The sequence below is a fragment of the Carettochelys insculpta genome, chromosome 12, assembly GCF_033958435.1.
Source record: "Carettochelys insculpta isolate YL-2023 chromosome 12, ASM3395843v1, whole genome shotgun sequence".
NCBI lineage: Eukaryota > Metazoa > Chordata > Testudines > Carettochelyidae > Carettochelys > Carettochelys insculpta.
In genome coordinates, this window is record NC_134148.1 from 40,240,545 (window position 1) to 40,264,001 (window position 23,457).

The 23,457-nt window shown below is 40.8% G+C and overlaps 1 protein-coding gene across 5 annotated transcripts in view; it reads right to left on the bottom strand.

Moving 5' to 3' along the window:
• Positions 1 to 23,457, bottom strand: part of DENND4A (DENN domain containing 4A) — a 140,566-nt gene that overhangs the window by 77,321 nt on the left and 39,788 nt on the right. For 4 of the 5 annotated variants that reach the window (XM_075006407.1, XM_075006409.1, XM_075006408.1 and 1 more), the window contains exons 2-3: positions 4,897 to 5,226; positions 2,711 to 2,960 (exon numbers count right to left, since the gene is read on the bottom strand). In XM_075006407.1, the coding sequence (XP_074862508.1) occupies positions 2,711 to 2,960; positions 4,897 to 5,204 (558 nt within the window). In that variant the 5' untranslated portion in view covers positions 5,205 to 5,226. Of the gene's footprint in view, positions 1 to 2,710; positions 2,961 to 4,896; positions 5,227 to 23,457 lie in introns of those variants that run through there. The other variant, XM_075006410.1, reaches the window with a different exon arrangement.

The following is a 23,457-nucleotide window of genomic DNA, read 5'->3' on the forward strand; positions in this document are numbered from 1 at the left end:
AACCTACCACGTTTCACTGGCATTTACTATGTTAGACATCCATTCACCACTAATCTTCTTGGTGAAAACCAAAACAAAGAGGTCATTAAGCATCTCTGCCTTTTCCATATTTTCTGTTATTGGTTTTCCCTCTTCATTGAGTAATGGGCCTATCCTGTCCTTGTTCTTCCTCTTGCTTCTAATGTATTTATAGAATATTTTCCTGCATCTCATTATATCCTTGATTAGTTTCAGCTTGTTTTGTGCGTTGGCCTTTTTAATTTTGCCCCCGTATACTTGTGTTATTTGTTTATATACATTCTTTGTCATTTGACCTAGTTTCTGCTTTTATTGGCTTCCTTTTTATTTTTACATCATTCAAGATCTCCTGGTTAAGTCAGAGTGGTCTCTTGTCTTACTTTCTCTCTTTCCTACAGTGTGGAAGAGTTTGTGCTTGTGCCTTTAATAATGGCTCTTTGAAAAGCTGCCAACTGTCTTCAATAGCTCTTCCTCTTAGATGTACTTCCCATGGGATCTTACCTACCAACTCCCTGAGTTTGCTAAAGTCTGCTTTCTTGAAACCCATTGTCTTTATTCTGTTGTTCTTGCTCCTACTATTCCTTAGAATAATGAACTCTATTTCATGATTACATTCACCCAAGCTGCCTTCCATTTTCAAATTCTCAACCTGTTCCTCCCTCTTTGTTAAAATCAGATCTGGAACAGCTTGCCCTGTAGCAGTTTTCTCCATCTTTTGAAATAAAAATAATTGCCCTGAATACACTCCAAGAACTTGTTGGCTAATCTGTGCCCTGCTGTGTTAGCTTCCCAGTAAGTGTCTGGTTATGTGAACTCTCCCATCACCACCAAACCCTGTGCTTTGGATGACTGCGTTAATTGTTTAAAAAAAGGCTGGAATTGACCTCTGCTTTCTAGTTAATTGATCTGTATTAGACCCTGCCATGACATCACCATTTTTTCTCCCTTTTATCCTTACCTAGAGACTCTCAAATGGCGCATGAGCGCTATCTAAGTATCTTTTAGAAGGCACTAACAAGGTCCACATGGGACAAATAGAGAAAAATACGCTACAGCACTCTACAAATCAGACCCCTGATAGTTTGTGGACAAGTCAGAAATATCTCACATGAGGAAGAAGGAAGGGAAATTGCCTGACCACAAGCCACAACATGAAACAGTAGAAAAGCAGCATAATAATTTAGACTCATAAGGTTATAAATCTACTGACAGTTACGAATTTAAACTTCAAATAGTTAAGTTACCAACTTTCGTAACAGTTATGTTATTTAGTTTCTGGATTAAAAGAGACTCATTCTTTGAAGCAGCTGCCCCAAATAGGATCAAGCACTGCTCAGAGAGAACATGCCTCTGCAACATTAAGTAATAAAATGAGCTCATCTGTTATTAAAGAGACGCTGTCCAAGTTGGTAGGCCCAGAATAATCTGTTTTTCTTTTTTGCAAAATCCATGAAATTGTTTTTCTCTTTATTTCTATCCAGGAAATACACCATATGCAAGATCTTCCCAAATCAAAATAATTATTATTACTGTATCAGTAATTATCTTTATACCTTGCATATCGCTGTGTTTTATGAGCGTCTTTATGGACAATAAACTAACATGAAATAACAAGAAATTAACAGTAAAATACACCAAACAGTATTCAGTCTGGAAGTTGTGGGGTGTGGGAGAAGCATGCAGCTGTGCAGCTGAGTAATAGAGACGAATGGATATAAAAGCAGGATGTTTTCATCCCTTTACAAAGTGTGCCGCATTCATCACTTGCATTATCCACACACTCAGAAATTATGGCGTTCTTTTATGCAGTCACTGTCAAATTTTCCATATGCCAAATTTTTATCCAGATCGGGAACAGAAGATTTACTCAACTATGCAAAAAATTGCCTTTTTAGTTTTGCCAAGCTGCAGTTTAAACATTAAAACAGCCACAATTTTGGTGTGCTCACCAACCTCACACCAGACTTAGCCGTCAGTTAGTACCTACAGAGAATTTTCCATGTCTCACCTTCTCACAGATAGGTAATTGGCATCCATGACCCGAACCATGAATATATAATATAATCTCCCACTATAATTAAGCTAGTAACATTTATGTTTGTAATCAAGTATAAATACTCAGTTCAGTTCTTGAAATGGTTAATGAATTCTGTCATATTTAGTTAATCTGATCTACCCAGATGGGAAGCTGAACTATTAATAAAAAATTTCCAACAGTTATTGCTAGCAGTAGTCTAACATGGAACAAAGTGGAACAAGATTTTTCTTCTAATGATAATACAAGCCTCTCTAGCAGTTTCACTATCTCTATTATCTACTCATCCCTTAGGTAGTTTTTTACATAGTTCTATAACATGGTTAAAACACAGAACTAGAAATCCCCATCTACATTTACAGTAAACGGGTTAAAAATATCACTATAAACCAAAATGGCTGTACAGATGTGCACATGACTGCACTGTAAGACCTGACCAAGTCTGCTGAAGTCAACACATGTAATTCAGCATTTTTAGACACCCTTACATAGGGACAAAGGAAATGTTGCCCCCTTTCAACAACACCTTTCAATTACTTGCTAGAAGTAAATCAGTTCAATTATTTACCAGTGTCTCACAAGGATTCTTGGTAAAAAATCTTCTATAAACAACAGAATATTGAATATTACTGTATAAAAGCAAACATGTAATCTTACCATACTGTTATTAAGATTCTTGTCAACCTTGCAGAATGTATGTGGAGGGCTTTCTCCCTTACTCGGTATAATTATACATATATCTGTGACAGCCAAGGTGTTTTGAGTCATGTTTTCAGAGGCTCTTCGGTAAGTGATGTACACTCTTTGTGATGAGGCACTGCCACTAATGTTCGCAGGACGACCATATGGAGTGGCTTGAATGATTTCACAGCCCTGTTTTAATCTTTCTTTCCCATCATATAAAACCCTAGATTAAAAAAAAAAAAACCAGAGGAAAAATAATTGTTTAAACACAGTGAAGGCTGAAGACTATACATTTGAGGATGAATCCTGTCATGCCTCTGACGAGACTATATTTTCACTGAAAAGCTACTTCAGTTCACATTATATAAAACGATGTTGCAACAGGAAACTTCCATTCACATGCCAGGTTGCCAATTTTCTTTGCATATAATTAACCTTTAATGCGTTTCACATGCATTTTTTTCAATCACTACAAGATGTCAAACTATTCTATTTGTGCTTGTAATTCAAAAGATCATGGTCGTGACATTTCTGAAGAAGGGCTCTTAACCACAAAAGCTCATTTCTTAATAAATGAATTTGTTAGTCTTTCAGGTGCTACAGAACTGCTAGTTTTTCTTGGAGCCCAGTAAGTGGTGAAAGTGTTGCTAAATGCTGCTAGACAATACTGACCTCCCATGGTCTGGCTAACTCTCATTCAGCTCTGGTCAGGTCCCAAGTCTCCTGGACTAGAGAGGTTTAAACTGTACTGCTTTTTTGTGTAATCCTGGGCACAACACTTCATTCATGCCTCATTCATTTATTATGATTACCTATCTAGAGAACGTGCTGTGAATCTGAATTTTGTAAAATTCTGGGAGTTCTCCCCAAAGCACAGAGGATTATTTCTGTCATTAACTGAGGGTTTACAAGCACCAGACTTTTACTGAACTGGAGCAGGGTCATCTGGTGATTTGATAGACAATAAGCTGGTACACTGTAGATTCACACCTCAATTTGCTGCAGACTAACTTAACAAAGAAAAGGTCCAGGGTCCAACATGTACTAAGTACAGTAAAAGCCCCAAACTCAGATAACCTGTGCATTTTATTAACTGACATGCCTAGCTGGACTGCTGGCAGCCTGGCTGGGGTCAGCTGACAGGCTGGAACTGGCTGCCATGGCTACCTCAGGGCCAGCTGACAGGGATTCCAGATCATTAAGCTTGTACTGTATGATGATCTGAACCCAAATGAAGTCAACAGAACACCTCTTCCTTCGAGAGCTTTGGATTAGCTCCTAAATTGCAGCAAAGGAGGTTTAAATTGGATATAAGAAAAAAACTTCCTATCTGTCAGGATAGTTAAATGCTGGAATACATTGACTAGGGAGGTTGTGGAATCTCCACCATTGCAAATTTTTAAGACTTGTCAGAGACAGGCTAGATCAGAGTGGGTAAACTAAGGCCCGCAGGCTACATCAGGCATGTTAGGGATTTTAATCTGGACCATGAGATTACCAGCCTGGTGGTACAGGGGAGGCTAAGGCTCCCTCCTATGTGCCCATGACACTCATGGAAGTGGCTGGCATACCTCCGTTGCCCCAGCGGAGGGAAAAGGCAAACGGGGTCTCCGTGTGCTGCCCCTGCCTTTGCCCATTACTCAGGAACAAGAAACCGCAATCAATGGGAGGTGTAGCAGCGATACCTGAATATGGCAACAGCACACAGAGTTACCTGCCCACTGTGTCCCTCCAGGGCTGCTGCCAGACATGCCAGCCACTTCCAGGAACACATGAAACAATGGAAGGCAGACAGCCTGCTTTAGCCCTGTTTGACTGACACCCCAGAGCCAACCAAGGCCTGTACCCCTCCCCATAACCTGACTCCAAGCTGTAGACCTACATTAATGGCCTGTCATACAATTTTTTTCCAGATGTGGTCCTCAGGTCAAAGAATTTGCCGATCTTGGTTTAGATGTTGATTAGTCCAGCAATGAGTGCAGGGGACTGGACTTGATGACCTCTCAAGGTTTTTTCTACTCCTATAATTCTACGTACAAATGAATCAAGTTCTTAGTATTGCATGTATATTTTGTAAAACTTGTGCTATTTGTTCAGTAATCATTAGTGGCACCTAAAATTATTAGAATCAATAGCACAAATAAAAAAAAGTTACTCACCCCAGATCTGTAAGTGGAGGCTTGTCCCTTCCTCTCCTGTAGCAAAGGAAAATCTGTGGACCCACAAGACTTCCATTATTGAGATCTGCTGATAGTCCTGATGGAGTAACATCTATGCATTTATATCCCTGAGGCACTTCCTCCCCAAGAGATTTAGTAATTACTGTCACATCAGTGATAGGTTCTTTTAGTTTAGCTATTTTATGGCAGGCATCATTGAAGTGGATTTCTTCTTCTAGTGGTTTAGAGATATCAGTCAATCCGGCTACAACAAAGTAGTCAGCAACACGAGCGCCTCTGTCTTCCATCTTCCATCACAGAAAGTTATGTCTGGTAAGTAATAAATATAGGTATGTTTTTGAAGATTAAACAATAAATACCAACACTATGACTCTACAGTTAAATGAAAAAAGTGTGCATCATATATGAACTATAAGCCACAATATGGAGTACACTAAAAAGAGACACTCACCCTAAGTGAACTGCTGTGACATTTTTCATTTCTTACTACTAATTTGCAACACTTAATTTTCACATTTCGTATGTATTGATTTTGGTTCATCCTATTTGACACAGATGTTTACATAAGGAAAAGAGAGCCCATACAGCCTCTTTTTGCCATCTTACGTATTAGAGTATCAGCATCAGTGAAAGCAAGAATGTGCAGTTTTAGGCAATAGCTTATTAGTTAAATCCTGCTGCGGAGTGGAACAGCAGTACCAACATATTTAGCCTATGCTCACATATCTGAGTATGTATCACAAAAGTGAATTTATTTTTTATAATCTCCATCAATTAACTTACTTTTCAAAACATTATATATATATGGGCAGGAAATGTCCTCTATAGTCTAAAAACAGTAGTTCTATTGTGCTGGAAGTCATATCATCTTGTATCACTAGCTCATTAGATCTTACAACATAACCAGAATTAAGACCAGATCCGCAAGGAATATTTTGGTGTGCTAATAACTGATACCAATTCAGTAAATGACATAGCATATCCAGAATACAATTAGGTTTACTGTGCAGCTTGAAAGGTTACCCTTTGGATGACATATAAAACCAAGATCCTGATCATCTAGCTCCTTCAATGACCAAAATGTTAGGAGAGAAAAATTAATCAAGATATTTCAGAATTTTTTAAAACCAGGGATGCTAATTCTGTTCCTCTAACCAGATCCTAATTCAGGAAATCACAATCTATTTAAATACCACTTTCATCAACTAAAAAGGAAATCTTCATACCCAGTCCTAGCTTGTTTTGTATAGTATTAGTGCACAATTATAAAATACCTGTCATTTTCTACCCTAGAGTCGATCAGTTTCAGTGCAGGAGGAAGCAATCCCTGCAGGATGGAGGGATGGCCTGGAAATTAAATCAGGGAACTAGATGTCTGGAGATTTAGGTTCCAGTTCCAGCTTCTTGCCATAGATGTCTATATGCCCTTGGACAAGTTATCTAACCTTTCCGTGTCTCATTTTCTCTATCTACAAAATAAAAATATTAATACCATATGATGGATCATTGTGGACTGTTACCACAAGCCTTTGAAAAACTGCCTAAAAATAATTTATCAGAGTAAAGTTAGAAACCACACAATACATGCGGAAACCTTGCCAAAGTTCATTTTAAGAATTAAGACCTCTATCCCTTTGTTCTGGAGCTGCGAGGAGAGGAATATTCTGAAATTACCCACGGTCACCTTGGTTTTGAGCTGTCCGCTTCAGAAATGGTACTGGAAGGCTCTGTAAGGGACTGCTGTGAAGAGCCTATCACTATTGCAGTATTTTTTTTTCTGCTCCAGGTTACGATTATGAAGCCTACTGAACCTCAGGCCACAGCGTTTATTGGATATTACTTACAACTAGCAATGGATGCTAGTTGCTTTGGACTGAGTCATGACAACTTCTCTCTTCACTCTCACTCTTTTGTAAGAGCAGAGAAAGAAGTTGACATGACTCTGTCCAAAGTTGAGACTACCTTTGAATTAGCTTTTCCATCTTGTCGTCAGGGGACTAGAAGAAAGAACCAGAACAGCATGAAGCTGACAACCACCACCACCACACACGTGATCAGAAGTGAAGCACAAATTCTTTTCCTTTCTATAATCTTCTCTATGTTCAGGTGGAGTAATTAAATTTAGCTACACATGTAGTTGGTTTTGGTTGTATGCAGTGTTGTTGCACTCGTGTTGGAAGAGCTCTGTATAAGCTTACAAGATGCTACCTCACCCACTTTCCCCCTCTTATTTTTTTGTTATGATTTCCATGGTTTAACATGAGGGCTGTAAAATAAAGCTGCCTATAAATTGCAATTTTCCTGCCTACTAAGTAAATATTGAAGCAGATTTTAAAATCATGTGTGGTTACTGAGAAACTAATAACTACAATTGCTATAAAAGCATCTTGAGACACGGCACTCTTACTACTGTGCAGTACTTACAACAAACTGGTCCCTAAAGTAGCTACACAGATATTGACCTATATCTGAGAATAAACATCAATTTTTAGTACAACTGTCAGGACTAATATGATAAAAAGAAAGCCTGTTTCTGGTATAAATAACAGAATCAGGAGAATGAGAGGGTAAGTATATCTTGTTAGCAATATATGGAAGTGATGACTCTACGGTATAAACTTAGTCAGAACCTGTTGCTGAACCAATACATACAAGTTCAATAATAATATAACATGGGCTATATCTAATGCCCTCATTAAAAAAAACAGCACAGGGATAACTACAGTGCTTGGAAAGATACAGCGATTTATTGCAGTGTCTTTAACTTAATTTACTTACAAACACTAATATATTACAACTATGCAAATTCAAGTAAAGTACTGTACACATAGTGATACCATCATCCTCTATAAAACTTAACTAGTATATAGTAAAGTTAATTGACCAAAAAAACTCTCTCTCAGAAATCTGCCACTCTGAACCAATGAATGAATGATCAAAACATTTTTAAAATAACAGTGCACTGTGAAAACATCTGTTTCTTTCAGCTTAAAAACATACAGCAGAGCTTATGCAATTACCTAAAAACATCAAATCATGTTTGAGAGTGTAATGGGAAATGTATAAAGAAAATGGATGCTTTATAGTAGAGATCACAAAGTAATAGTGGTCAAAGACAGTCTACCAAGTAAAATATAGAAAGGATTTCTTGAAGAACAAAGAAGAGCAAAAAGGTTATACTAAATGAGGAAGAGGCCCATGGGTGGAAAAAAAAACAGTATGTGATCATAAATTAATGTAATGTCTATTAATAAGCTAATAATAATCTTATTGGCATGTCTAGTAAATATACAGTTGCTGTTGCTGGATAGACTAAGATGAAGCTGCATTGCACTTCACCGGTAACACAGCAGACTTAAGTTATACAGTAAAGACCATCTCTCTGAATTTACGTTCCAGAATGCACACATTCTGGTGGGCTGCTTCCCAAGACGTAATGCTTCTCCACTGTGCAGGAGTGTGGCTATGCAGAAAGGTAAACTGCAGGTCAACTGTGCAAAGGTGGGAGAAGACACAGCTGTCAAACAGGAAGGAGCATATGAGGCAAGAAGCAGTAAGTGGCACCTATCCAGGTCACACATATTTACATATGCTCATTAAATAATACAGGTTGCACCGCCCAATCCAGGACTCCCTGATTTGGCAACATCTACAGATATTCCACGAACAGAGAGCCTCTGGGCGGCGAGTCCTGCTGGCTGAGAGCCCACTGGGGCCCATGTCTGCAGGGCCAGCATCTGGCAACCCAGCTGAGGCCATAGCCAGAGCCTGAATCTATGGGGCTGGAGCTGGCGTCTGGCAGCTAAGCTGGGACTGTAGCCTGTGTCCACGGGGCTGGCAGCCCAAGCTGAGCCAGCACCGCATGTCTGGGGCCAGCATCAGGCAGGCCAGCTGGGCCAGAGCTGGAGTCGGCATGGGCAGGGCAGAAGCAGATCCAGTAGTGGGGAGAGGTATCAAGCTGGGAGGCCAGAGACAGAGCAATTTCCCTCATTCAGGAGCACTCAGGTCCTGAGGGTGTCAGACCTGGGAGGTCCAACCTGTAATATGACTGCGCTTTTCTGCAATGTACTTTATAAAGCATTTTTTAAATTCTATAACCAATACAAAAATGTTGTTTCTTTAAAATCAATTTTTAGATGTAACATAAAATTAACACATCTGCTATGTTGAATAATGAGTTAAGCAGAAAAAAGGAAGACACTTCCTAGTATTATCATCAATTTTGTAAAAGTGGTCAATTTTTAGTTGAAAGTACTATGTAAGTTAGTGAAAGGCCTTTCATTTGGACAAGTTGGAAATGTCACTGAAGCTATTATCAATGCAAAACTGAGCTGAAGCAGCATTTTCCAACAACTGTTATGACAGTGTGCTGGTAAGCATGGTCAGAGCATTGCCACCATGATCTGTGCTTGTACTATATAAGGGGGTTCAGTGTTTTTTTAAAATGTACATTTAAGAAGCAAACATTTATCTATCCATGTTTTCATACCTATCCTCAACTACCACCATTTAGAATGCAGAAGTTCTTGCCTAGAGCAGCTCTCTGAATATTCTACAGCCACTGAAGTTCTCAGCTACAGCATCCCTCTAGAGTTCTGTTGGTACTTGCAGGAGTCAATCCAAAGGTTCAAGTCAGGGAAGCTGGGCCATACAAGGATGCTATGAAGATCACACCCGTGGTCATTATACTTGGGGAGCAAGAAAATACCAGAAGGCCAATTAAGAATGGGTCCTCATTCTGTTAGACACTATACAAAGTAACAGAGAACCAACCCTGCGTTGAAGAACTTATGATCCAGCTAGACAAGAGGGACACAACATGTGGGGGCGTGGGGGGGAAATGAGGACAACCCACAAGCATGCTAGTGCTACAATTCTGGGGAGGAACAGAAGTTAGATAAGAGGAAATTAGCAAAATGGAAAGCATAGTGAAGGGAGAGAGAACATTGAAAGAAAGCAGGGGGTCGGGAAGAGGATGAAGGGGGCAAGTGTGGAGTGAAGGTGAGGTGAAGAGACTCTGAGAAGAGAGAGGTGAAGCAGCACTGGAGCAGACAGCGAATAAAGCACAGCACAAAGAAAGTCCTGTCAAAATTGCAGGGAGTTCTCCATGTCTAGAACCAAAACATATGCTCTGCCTGGTTCTGCCCTGATGGCTGTCTGTTCTCCAGTTTTCCTCCACAAGACCACGGTTTTGGGAGGGCAACAGCTGAGTCCTAGTGCCTACAAACTACGAAAGTCTCTGCTGCAAAGTTCTGGTTCTAAAGGGGTGGCCCTGCCACAGCCACATTTTAAACCTTCTGCTTCTAATGCAGAGGTACCTACTTTGGCTTCTTCTGCCCATGCCAGCTGGAGTCTCTGTCTGGTTCCTCTAAACAGTTTTCCATGTCCAGGCTTATCTTCCCCTTCCCCCCAATCACATATTGTACACCCAGTATAGTATGAACTTACTTCTCACATTCAGAACAAGTAGCATGTAAGTATCTTTGAGATGTCTATAATTCATCTAACAGATATTTTGGAGCATAAGCTTTCATGGGCAAAGACCCGCTTCATCAGATGCATGATATGAAGCGGGTCTTTACCCACAAAAGCTTATGCTCCAAAATATCTGTTAGGCTATAAGGTGCCACAGGACTTCTTGTTGTTTTTGAAGATACAGACTAACACGGCTACCTCTCTGATACTTGTAATTCATCTGAAACGTTTGTAAATTAAGGCTGCAGGGGTGCACCCTGAACTGGGTGGAGTCTTCCCATGAAAATATTAAACTCTTGAGACTTCGCTGCTACCATTGAACCCAGAGGCCAAACTGAAACCTGTGGACCCTTGTAATTATAAGGGATATTTTTTCATTGATATTTTATTTTTACAAAGATGGGAAGGATCCTAGGCACTTCTAGAAAAGCCCTCTCCCACTAGGATACGGATGGCAACACCAACCCACTCATAGAATCAGAGTAGAAGCAGGTTTATTCTTGGTCTGTTGTGAGCATTATGCCACTCCTCTTTCCTTGGGGCATTTCTCCGAATTTCTCTCTTACCACCAGATCAACCAAAGTTTTGGCTTTTGCATCTTTTCCACAGCGGGTCAGGGACACAATGGGTGAAAAGGACAGTTGGGTTAAATGTCACAATTTAGTAAATTAAAAAAAAAAAAAGTGATGATGTCTTTTGCATGTACTTGTTGTGGATGCCTTAAGGAAGCTGGAGAAAGAAGGTTCAGGCTTGCTAACATCTGCAGGGAAACAGTCAGCTTCCTTTTCAGCCCCTCACACTCATATGAAGAGAGGACATCAGGATCCTGCAACAGGCTGGCTGGGATCAGGCTTGGAAGGGGAAGACTGATAGCAGCCCTCTAAATAGGTAAAAACAAAACAATACAATGATGACCTGCAACATACACTTTATTGAGAGGAAATCGCGGACATTTTAGGTGAACAAACATTCGTCCTAATTAAACCTCATTCACTGCCTCCTATCCTTCTTCCAGCATAGCTGGATATCTGCCTGTATTTCATGTTTATCAATAGTTCTGTAGTTTCACACCATTTAGATGGTGGAAGCTTTGAAGTTTTATTTTAGGAAGTTATGCTGATGTAACACACACACACTCTCTCTCTCTCTCTCTAAAAAAAACCCCTCTTTTCCTACCCTCAACTAGATTAGTTTTTAAAAGATAGCAGCAAACCCCTTCTCAGAATTATTTTACTTTAACCAAGGTAACTAAACTAACACTCTACTATGAGGACTAATCAAGAAGTTAAATTCTAGAAACTAAAATCTCCCTAATGTAAGCCCATGGGAATCTCTTTTAGGATTTACATAAATGTATTTGGCAAATCATAGAATACTAGGCCTGGAAGGGACCTTGAGAGGCCATTGAGTCCAGCCCCCTGCCCTCATGACACGACCAAGTACTGTCTAAACCATCTCTGATAGACATCTATCTAACCTGTTCTTAAATAGCTCCAGCGATGGAGGTTCCACAACCTCCCTTGTCAATTTATTCCACCGTTTGACCAGCCTGACAGTTAGGAACTTTTTCCTAATGTCCAACCTAAACCTCCCTTGCTGCAGTTTAAGTCCATTGCCTCTTGTTCTATCCTCAGAGACCAAGAAGAACAAGTTTTCTCCCTCCGCCTTATGACACCCTTTTAGATATTTGAAAACTGCTATCATGTCCCCCCCAGTCTTCTCTTTTCCAAACTAAACAAGCCCAATTCTTTCAGCCTTTCTTCATAGGTCACGTTCTCTAGACCTTTAATCATCCTTGTTGCTCTTTTCTGGACCCTCTCTAATTTCTCCACATCTTTCTTGAATTGTGGTGCTCAGAACTGGACACAATACTCCAACCGAGGCCTAACCAGCGCAGAGTACAGCAGAAGAATGACTTCTCATGTCTTGTTCACAACACACCTGTTAATGCATCCCAGAATCACGTTTGCTTTTTTTGCAACAGCATCACACTGTTGACTCATATTTAGCTTGTCGTCCACTATAACTCCTAGATCTCTTTCTGCTGTAGTCATTCCTAGACAGCCTCTTCCCATTCTGTACGTGTGATACTCATTGTTCCTTCCCAATTGGAGCACTTTGCATTTGTCCTTATTAAACTTCATCCTGTTTACCTCAGTCCACTTCTCCAATTTATCCAGATCATTTTGAATTATGACCCTGTCTTCTAAAGCAGTTGCAACCCCTCCCAGCTTGGTGTACTGTATTTTAGAATGTAAATGTTTTTTACACAAACACACACACTAAATATATATATATAATTTACATATTTTTATATACAAAAATCAGCCCTGAGCTCTCCAACTTACACAAGAATTGTTTTATTCTTTTTTTCTAGCTTGTAAACATTCCTGTCCAAACAGCAATAAATTTGATAAGACAGTTCATTATTTGTATCAACTGCATTTAATTTTGTGCTTCTTGCATTCTCCTATTCTGGAGGTTTATTTTGGTTTGGTGTTTGATTAAAAACAAATTACAATTGTTTTGATTTTTAATTTGTTTTTATAATTTGTTACTTATAGTACATACATTTTAGAAAAAATTACCTTATTTATTACAAGTCAACGTAACAGAGAGGAAGCCGTGCTAGTCTATACACTATCAAAACAAAAAGCAGTCAAGTAGCACTTTAAAGACTAGCAAAATGGTTTATTAGGTGAGCTTTCGTGGGACAGACCCACTTCTTCAGAACTTAGCCAGACCAGAACAGACTCAATATTTAAGGCACAGAGAACCAAAAACAGTAAGCAAGGAGGACAAATCAGAAAAAGATAATTAAGGTGAGCAAATCAGAGACTATAGGGGCTTGTCTGCATACTTGGTTTAATCTAATTCTTGACCTCCCCCCGCACCCCTCCACTCTCTGATTTGCTCACCTTGATTATCTTTTTCTGATTTGTCCTCCTTGTTTACTGTTTTTGGTTCTCTGTGCCTTAAACATTGAGTCTGTTCTGGTCTGGCTATGGTCTGAAGAAGTGGTTCTGTCCCACGAAAGCTCACCTAATAAACTATTTTGCTAGTCTTTAAAGTGCTACTTGACTGCTTTTTGTTTTGATTACAAGTCATGTTATCTTCTAAAATCACCTGAAGAAACTGGAGGACTTCACAAATATTGGTGTTTTAATTAACATTTATTTCTTCTGTTTCTTGTCAACTTATTACTAATCAATTACTGGTATTTAAATAGAAACAAATAAAATGCCAAAAACAGTATTAAAATTAATGACTACAGTTATCACACCATTTCGCAAACAAAACCTGACTGTCAAATATACAACAAGAAAGCTAAATTTTAAACTAAACACCACAGATTTAACACACAAAATATATATAAATATTTACCAACATTTAATCTTAAACTTAAAAAGCACCAACCTTTAAAGGCAGGTGAACAGTTTACTTAGCCTATGCATACCCAGACAATGCTCATATATACCTTTTTTAAACAGATGAAAGAAGACAACCTGATAATCCTGCCATAGTTCCCTATGATATGAATTTGCTCATTGCACTGAAAAGCAAAGGATAAACACATAGTTGTGTTTTGGGCAGGGTCATTATTCCCTATCATCCTGTTTCTCCTATATATCTTCAGGAAATAATCCTAAAACCTCATTTGTAAAACTACCACCACTAGTGTAATTCATATTATGGACATGTTGGCAATTATACAAAGAAGAAGAGTCTTGAAAAGATGAACACATTTTAAGACAATAAATTGCTTCAGTGCTGAGCACAGAAATCAGTCTACCATATATATGGTATGAAACACTTTGAGGTTATAAACAGATGCTTAGAGGTGTATGACAGCATAATGCATGTACTTTTTCAGCCTTATGACTAGGCACTTAATAACTAACCTGAAAAAAGCAATTAAAAATTATGTCTTTTCCAACGCTACCAGCAAAGAACAGCAAATAGCAAAACATAACTGCAATACCTATCACACAGAAAAAATGACTCTTAAAACAAGTGAAAGATTGCTGGGATTACAATGTACTGCACACATTCTAGTGTCACCATTACACTTTCAGTAAAGTGAAGATAGGATTTTCTTTTGTTTTTTAGACTGTGTCCACCTTGCATTCAAACAAAATTGAAAGAAAAAAAAAAATCACAAAAACAGTGAAACTAGTGGATATCCAGATAGGAAGATGGCCTTCAACCCATATATTCTTAAGTAAGAAATTAATAAAAATGTTCATCAACTAACTGATCTTCAGTAATAGACATATTTAATACTTGAAGTGATTCCACTGATATTGCAAGATCAGCTTTTACACTTTCCGCCCTGACTCTCCTGCCTGCTGGCATTTTCCTTTAAGAATATTCTACAGCTTGTTAATAACTCAGTTGTCCTTTCTAGGGTTCAAGTGGTATTAGTCTCTGCTAAATATGTCTTAAGTAGAAGAGGTTTTGCTTTATCTGTCTGGCTGTAGAGTGATGCTTTACCAAAGACGAGGGAATAAAAATCTTTGCTGGCAAATAGGCAATTTTCTCTGGAAAGCATGGGAGACTACATCAGTTTTTGTACAATTTACACTTTCACAGAACACCACAGACAATTTTAAGGCCAAAGTTTTCAGGCACATTCACTAATACTGCAGTCTTGAAAAAATTTTCAATTTGGATACCCAAAAATTGAGAAAAAACAACAAGAAAAGTCAGTGGCCATTTTTGGAAATCTGTCTGCAAGCTTCTAGTAGCTCTTACAGATCTCCAACCAGGAACCAAACACAGTATTTTCCTCTTAAGCATGAATACTCCAGAACCTTTACTGTTCCTCATAGCTCTGGGGAAAGAGAAGGACCAAGCTTCAGGGCCTCCCACAGGCCAGATTAACTCTTTTGGGGTCCCTGGTTCAGTAGATTCTGTGAGTCCCCTCCCAGGTTCTGGGGTGAGGCCAAAATGAGGGCTTCACAGTTTGGGACAGAGCTGACAGGGAGTGAGATATAACGAGGGTGGGGGTCTGGGTGGGAGGCAGGGTACTGGAGCAAGCTGGGAGTGGAGGTCTGGCCAGGAGGGAGGATGTGAGAATAGGTTAATGGTGGGGTGTGTGGAAGTGTGTGAGGGTGCAAGAGAGAGCTGGGAGTGGGGTGTCTGGCTGGAGGGAGGATACAGGAGAGGACTGAAGGTGGGTGGTCTGGCAGGCAGGGAAGGTGCAGCAGTGGGCTTGGGTGGGTTGTCTCGCCAGGCGAGAAGGTGAAGGAGCAAGGGAGGGTGCATTAGCAGGCTGAGGGTAGGGTGTCTGGATAGGGGGGAGGGTACAGGAGCATACTGAGCCTATGAGAGCTGGGCAGGAGGGGAGAGCAAGAGCAGACCCTGGCTGGGTGTCTGTGTGAGAGGAATGTGCAGGAGTGGACCAGCGCTGGGAGAGCTGGGTGGAAGGTGTGTGTGTGAGGGGAACAGGGATACAAGGGCTGACCAGGAAGTGGGGGATGCTTACTTGCCTCCACGCTCCCCACCATACCCCAGATACCACCCTTTGCTGCTCCCATTGTCTCCCCAGCAAGTGTTACGGGGGAGTGGTAGCACGTGGCACCACAGTTCTCCCCCATCAACAGATGCCAGATCCAGCCTGCGTGGTTCAGAACTGCTCCCCTGCCTGCCGCAGGAAGCTGGTACAAGAACCTTGTGAGGGGAGGTGGTGCCACAGCGCTGGAATGGCAGCACAGCCTCCCTGCTTGACGGGTGGGCGAGGGGATGAGCCCCAAGCCTCACAGCTCACCTGCATGGACAGTGCTAAGACGGACATACTCAGAGGATTCCATCTCCCACTGCTTAGTTCTCAAAGGCTCTGTCTACATTACCAGCCTCCTTCAAAGGAAGGATGGTAACTAGGGTGTTGGGAGTTTACTAATGAAGTGCTGCGCTGCATACGCAGCACTTCATTAAGCAAATTCCCCCCTGAGCAACTTCAAAGTTTTAAACTTTGAAGTACCGGCTCACGCCTAGCTGTGGCTCACCTGCAGGTACTTTGAAGTGCCAGGGCAACTCTGAAGTCCCTTTACTCCTCGAAATTTTGCCCCAGCACTTGGAAGTACTGGCGGGTGAGGTGCAGCTAGACCCAAGCTAGTACTTTGAAGTGGGGGGGGAAGGGATTTGCTTAATGAAGTGCTCACTTCATTAGTAAACTCCCAACACCCTAATTACTATCCTTCCTTTGAAAGAGGGTGGTAGTGTAGACAAACCCACAATGTTTCTTTCTGTGGACAAACATGGCTCCAAGACTGAGAATACTAATCCAAAGTATCCCCAAGTTTTTGGGACATTTCTAGCACAAGACCGCCTGACCCAAGCAACTGATTGTATTTGGGGGAGGTGAGTCATTTGCAGAATTAATGACAGATTTCACTGTACACTCACCCTCGTTAAATGAGTATTTTATTTCCAAGTACTCGCTTAAACGAGGGACACATATACCTCCCCTAGTTCACTCAATGAGTGAACTTCCCCCGCTAATACGAGCCCTACCGGCTCCCTACAGCTCCAACCCCTGGTAGTATAACCCCCTCCCGGTCAGCCCCACAGCCCCAACCCACTGCAGCCAGACCCGCCCCCCGCCACCGGCCCCACAGCCTGAACCCTGCAGCCCCATACTGTGGCAGCATAACTGGCACCATGGCCCTGCGGCCAGACCCGCTGCCAACCTGGTGGCCGTGCATTGAAGCCAGACTCCTCTGCTGGCCCCACAGCCAGACCCCTCTGCCAAATCCACGGCTGGGTATCATGACAGCCTAACTGGCTTCGCAGCCAGACCCCTCTACTGGACCCTTGGCCCTGCAGCCTGACCTCCCTCCCCTGCCAGCTCCAAATCGCAGCAGCCAGACCCCCCCCTACTGCCTGTACCTCCTGTAGTCCCACAGCCTGAACCCCCCACCAGAATTTAATCCTCCCTCCTGCTCACAGCCCCAAACTGCCCCCAGCCTTTATCCCTCCCCAACCCAAGGTTCACTTACCCTTCAAACGCAGCGCCACCTGCTGCGACTCCTTCCTCGCGTTAGGAGCCCTAGGAACCAATTAGAGACTTTTACCTGTGTTTTAATAGGAATTTAGTGTCCCTTTTCCGAATTTTCGCTGAGGAGCAGAACGTTGGGAACCAATTGTGCTCGTATAGTGAGGGATGAGTGTACTTAAAATAATGCATACACATGAATAAATTTTTGAAATGTAAACTACTTGTACTGACCCCGATTCATTTAGATTTCTACTTACACACAATTTTCTATGTGGTCTATCATATGACCTCAGCTCAGGCTTTTGTCATTACCACTTCTCCAAATTAAGTATTCATTCCAAAGAAAACACTTCAGAGCTTTAGAAAAAAATGTGACTCCCTCAAGCCATGTTACTTTCCTTAAAGTATTCTCTCAATTAGCTATTCATTTCCAGTTGACTTCATCTCAAAGATGTTCATAACCATGTTCTTGATAGGAATTGCCTCTTCCAAATAAGTAGCTACAATTTAAATGTAACATCTGTCAGAGCGAGGTAAGCAAATTATTATTTTAAAACTATCCTCCAAATATTTACTACAGAAATTACTTTCAAAATTACCTTGCAACATCTCACCGGCCGTGTCTACACTAGCCCCAAACTTCGAAATGGCCACGCAAATGGCCATTTCGAAGTTTACTAATGAAGCGCTGAAATGCATATTCAGAGCTTCATTAGCATGTGGGAGGCCACGGCACTTCAAAATTGACGCGCTTCACCACCGCGCGGCTCGTCCTGACGGGGCTCCTTTTCTAAAGGACCCCACCTACTTCGAAGTCCCCTTATTCCAATGAGCTCATGGGAATCAGAGAACTTCGAAGTAGGCGGGGTCCTTTCGAAAAGGAGCCCCATCGGGACAAGCCGCGCGGAGGCGAGGCGCGTCAATTTCGAAGTGCCGCGGCTGCCCACATGCTAATGAAGCACTGAATATGCATTTCAGCACTTCACTAGTAAACTTCGAAATGGCCATTTGCGTGGCCATTTTGAAGTTTGGGGCTAGTGTAGACGTATCCACTATGAGATAAGACAACTATTTCACTTGCTGACTTCTGCACTGGATGACATAAGCAACAGTTTTACTCAGGCATTAGAAGAATAAATAATACAAGGCCAATCTCTCCCTATAAATGAAGATCACTGGCTCTATTTACTCCAGATCTTCCTCTCTCAAGCTGTGTCTAGATTGTCGAGAGCTGTCAGCAAAGGATATGCAAATTGCACACCACATTTGTGTACCTCTTGCCAACAGTTCCATCGGGAGAGGCCTTCCCAACATCTGGCCCATCCACACAGAGCAAAAATGTCAGGAAAACCCCCTCTGCTGAGACATCCCTTCTTCCTCATGGAAGAACAGGGATATCAACAGAACACTCCCAATGCTGCTGACTTCTGCCAAGAAATTTCCAGTCTCCTGACAGAAGTCTGCAGTCTTGAGATAGACTCGGGTATCTTACTTTCCATTGCTATCAAGAATGCAGTTCCTTCAGCAGAAACAGCAAAAGATCTAATGTCAACTGGTCATCTCCAATATAGCCACTAGTATCAGAAGGGTAGCCATGTTAGTCTGTATCTGCAAAAAAAATGAGAAGTCCTATGGCACCTTATAGACTAACAGATATACTGGAGCATAAGCTTTTGTGGGCAAAGACCCACTTCATCAGATGCATGCAAAGTGGCTCTTTGCCCACGAAAGTTTATGCTCTGATATACCTGTTAGCCTATAAGGTGCCATAGGACTTCTAATAATTTAGCCACTGTATACTTGACCAGAATTGGTCTAGACAACACTGTGACTAAAAAGATGGCACTGATAAGCATCTTGTCCATATTGCCATTTCTGTCATTGCTGAATGGGTGGAAGAACTGAGAAGTCAAAGATATAGACAAGGCTAGTGAGAGCAGACAGCTATAGGAATAAACTCTTGTTTGTTTCAACTCAGTCCTTCCATTAAGGGTAAAGGTTTGACCTGCCTAAGGAAAGAGTATAGTAGAGTTCTGCCATGCAAACATGAAATCTTCAGAACTCTTGCAAAGAACAGTGACTACATAAAGCTTTCAGACCACTTCTTCACCTGTGGGGAAGAAGGCTCCAGCACCCCAAAGGAGTTTTCACTAACTAGAGGGACAAATAAGTCAGACAATGCCCATGCAGTTGACATAATCTTTTACTTCACAACTCCTACTGCACAGAAGCGGAGGGCGATTCCACAGAGAGACCATCTCTACCTACCACCATGAGCTTTACTACCTCTTGGCTGGTAGAGCACAGATCCCATGGTACACCTATAAAGCCTCTTGCACAGCACTGAGGGAAGGAAAAGCATGCAACACACCTACTACAATATTCTGCCCTAAGATGCTCTCGATCCAGGTCATCTCTGCATCCAGTAACAGAGTCAAAAAGGGCTTGACTAGTTGCATCAAGTCCCCCACTTTGGGGCATGTGGGGTTCTGAACAGTTGAAATGTAATTTAAATTGATGAATATTTAAAAGATAAACAAATTTGGCTTATTTATAAAAGAGTGGAGTGCAGCATAGGGAACAATGGTACCCAAGATGTATTTTAAGTGACAGGCCTTATTTTTTAGACCCTTTCACATATGAATGGACACAATGTAACTGCAGGCAGTTGTGGTAACTGCGTATGCAAATGGCCCACTATATGTGTAACTGCTCATTTGTACTGTTTCCACAAATATGTGAGCAATCACAACAAATGTTCACATTATCAGCAGACTGTCACACTCAATATGCCTCATATGTCAATTAAAATGATGGGAACAGAGGTGATGTAAGAGTCCAGTAAGATAAGAGAAACCACATTTTAGGGAATAATTAACCAAAACTTTATCATCTGCAGGGAACATGTGTGCAGTGGCATCAGCTTTAAGAAATAGGTGGTGTCATAGCACAGTTTTCTGGAGCTTTGATGTGCTGGGTGGGTCAAAAACCTAGTCCTTTCCACTGAAGGCTGCAAAAACCAACATGGAAAGCTTAAAATGGAAAACTTTCAGCAGCCTGAAATGCAAAAAACCCAGAATATATGATCACAACAACTGAAATAAGAGTGACAAGTGGTTTACCAATTTGAAATAAGGCATCCGCTATTTCAAAATTATTTCAAACAGCAGTTGCATTGTGTAGATGTTCACATCGTTATTTCAAAATGACTTTGATGTGTAGACATAACCTAAGAACTTACTGCCCTGGCCTAAGAGCTTATTATGCAGATTGACTATAGGATTGCACACTAATTTGCAAAACACTGTTTCTGCATGTTTGATAATCATATTGATAGTAGAGATCTTATTACTTTTACACTTTCAGCATTTGAAAAGGGTTGATTTTTAAAAAAAAACCCTAAGTTTTTGCAATTATACAGACAAATCTACCTACTTATGTAAATTGACACAACTCAGAATATGGCCCAGTCCTACACAACTGTGATTTCAGAATATATCCATTCCAGGCAATGAGCTCATTCTGAAATGACAGAAGTACAACCAAGATCAGAATGACCTAATAGTTATCTCCTGCTTACTTGCATATACTTATTTCAGCAAAAAGGGGCTTTCCTCGGACATTTTTTATTTACATACAAATTAATGTCATACCTTACACTTATTGCTGGCCTATTTTTATAGTGCCAGAGCCACAAACAGCACTTTGTATTAGATCAGTATGAGCAAAGACATGCTTCCCCTCTAAGACATGCAAGTATCCCTCACCCCACCACCACCACCACCAATACCTAACAAATACCCAACCACCTGAAACAAATATCAAGCAACAGAAACAGAAAACTTGAAGGAAAAGTTGGACAAGGAGAGCTAACCTTGCCCATCATTACAGCAGTAATCCTGTTCATTTTCTCACATAGACCACTCCCATCTCTTTAGCAGATGCTTCTTTCCCATCTCTCACTTGGCTTCATACAGTTTCAGCTCTCTCCCTTAACTCTCAATCCAGTGCTTGAAAGGACATTTTGCTTCTTTTAAAAAGCAAACTTCCCCTCATCTTTAAAAGAATCCCTTTCTAACACCTGCTGCTGAGCTCCATCCTCCCAACAGTCTCTACGCCCCACTATATTTGAATTATCTAGAGTATTGTTTATGTTTCAGTAACATGTATGCAGACCCAGAAAATCGTATTATGAGAGACAAATAACTACAGGTTGAACCTCTCTAATCCAGCATCCTCAGGACCTGACCAGTACCAGACCACAGAAGGTCAATATTGTCTCGCACATTACCAACACTTCCACTAATTACTGGGCTCTTAGAAGATATCTGGGGTAAATTACAGCTAAATAACAGCACAGAAAACAGAGTCAGCACTGGTGGCTAGAAATAAACTTTAGGGGAGCATGGGAAACTTGGCTATATCCATAATAAGTGATCATCCAGCAAACTAAAATCATGCCAGATTGCGGATGTTGCTGGAGCGGAGAGTTCCAGATTAGAGAGGTTCAACCAGATATGGGAAATATTAAACCAAAAACCATCTCTGCTCAAAAAAAAGTAGAGATGCAAATTTATTTCCAATGTTACAATTTGTTATAAAATAGGTTTAAAATATTAGCACCAGTCTTCAACTCCCAGAAAAGAGAAAGCTGAGACAGAAAAACTGTTTTTACTAAGTATCAGAAAAAAAAAAGTTGCATGGGGACCTGGAAAGGTAAATCACTTGCTAAAGAATAGGATAGTGGTATGGTATTATTTACTGCAAGTACATTTTGGGTTAGGAGTATGAAATAGGCTACTATAGAGGACAGAATCAGTTTTGTGAGGTAGGGTGTAAAATAACATTTTAAATAATATTAGTTAGGGCACGCACTACTTTGATAAGTAGATGAGGGTGGATTTCTTTTAAAGATTACCAGTAGGCAACAAGATCCTATTTCTACTCTATACCTAACCTTTTGCTTTTGTTACATGAATTATGTTTATTATAATGGAGCCTCAGGGCCAAAAGAGAAACGGGGCCCTGTTGTGTCAGGTGCCTTATAAACCCAGAAGAAGACGGTCCCCAGACCCAAAGAACTTCTATAAACAGACAAGACAGACACTGGATTTGGGATGGAGTATAACATGCAGGTAAAGTAAACAATATAATAGTGGGAAATATCATCTTAATTCATTAATTAATTTTTGTGAAGTGGGTGGATTTACCTCGTCAAGGATAAGCAAAATGAAAAGGAAAAGAGCCTAGGGAGAGCAGCCTGGGCAGCAAAGAGGAAAATGGAAGTTCAAATGGCCAAAGAGGGGAGGAAGGAACAGAAAAGACGGACAGTTGGAGCAAAAAGTCAGTCTGTGGTGGGCAAAGGAAGTCCAACGATAAGAGGGAAAGAAATTTCACAAGTTCCAAACAGGAACAGGACAGCTGAAAGAGGTTAATCAGTTTTCTTTACAACTATAACATGAAGGCTATATCCCTTTTATGTCTATATAAATGAAGAACTAACAGCTTATTCAAATTATCTTAAAACCACTACTTCCATCAGAAGAAAACTGTCCATTAATATCACTATTACTAAGAGTAAGTGTCATCACAGGACAGACAAAAGAAACTCATTTCAGGCCACTGCCTTGTACTGTACTCTTTATAAGGTGTGCGGTTAACTTTAAGTGTGAATTTGTAGTGTACACACCTTTAAATTAACAGAATTTACATGACCAACATTGTTACATTTCCTTAATATCATTCTACTAAAGCCATGCACAAGTAAACAACTATACATTGTCATTCCAAGGTTTGTAAAAATTTGTGTTACAGAAATCCCTGGAAAAGCTATGTACTGTTAGAAACTCAGAATTCATTCCACCTTGAGATGAAGGTGCTGAAAATTTTTATTGCTTCACTTCGCCACTAGTCTCACCCACAAAGCTGGCCAATTTCCATTGCAGGTATATATTCTGGGCTCAATTTGAGTGGTATGTATCAAGACAAAAAGATCAGAGAAAGGCAAAGCCCATTTACTTCAAGAAAAGCACCTGCATCAACTGACTGTCAAAAGGAGCACTCAT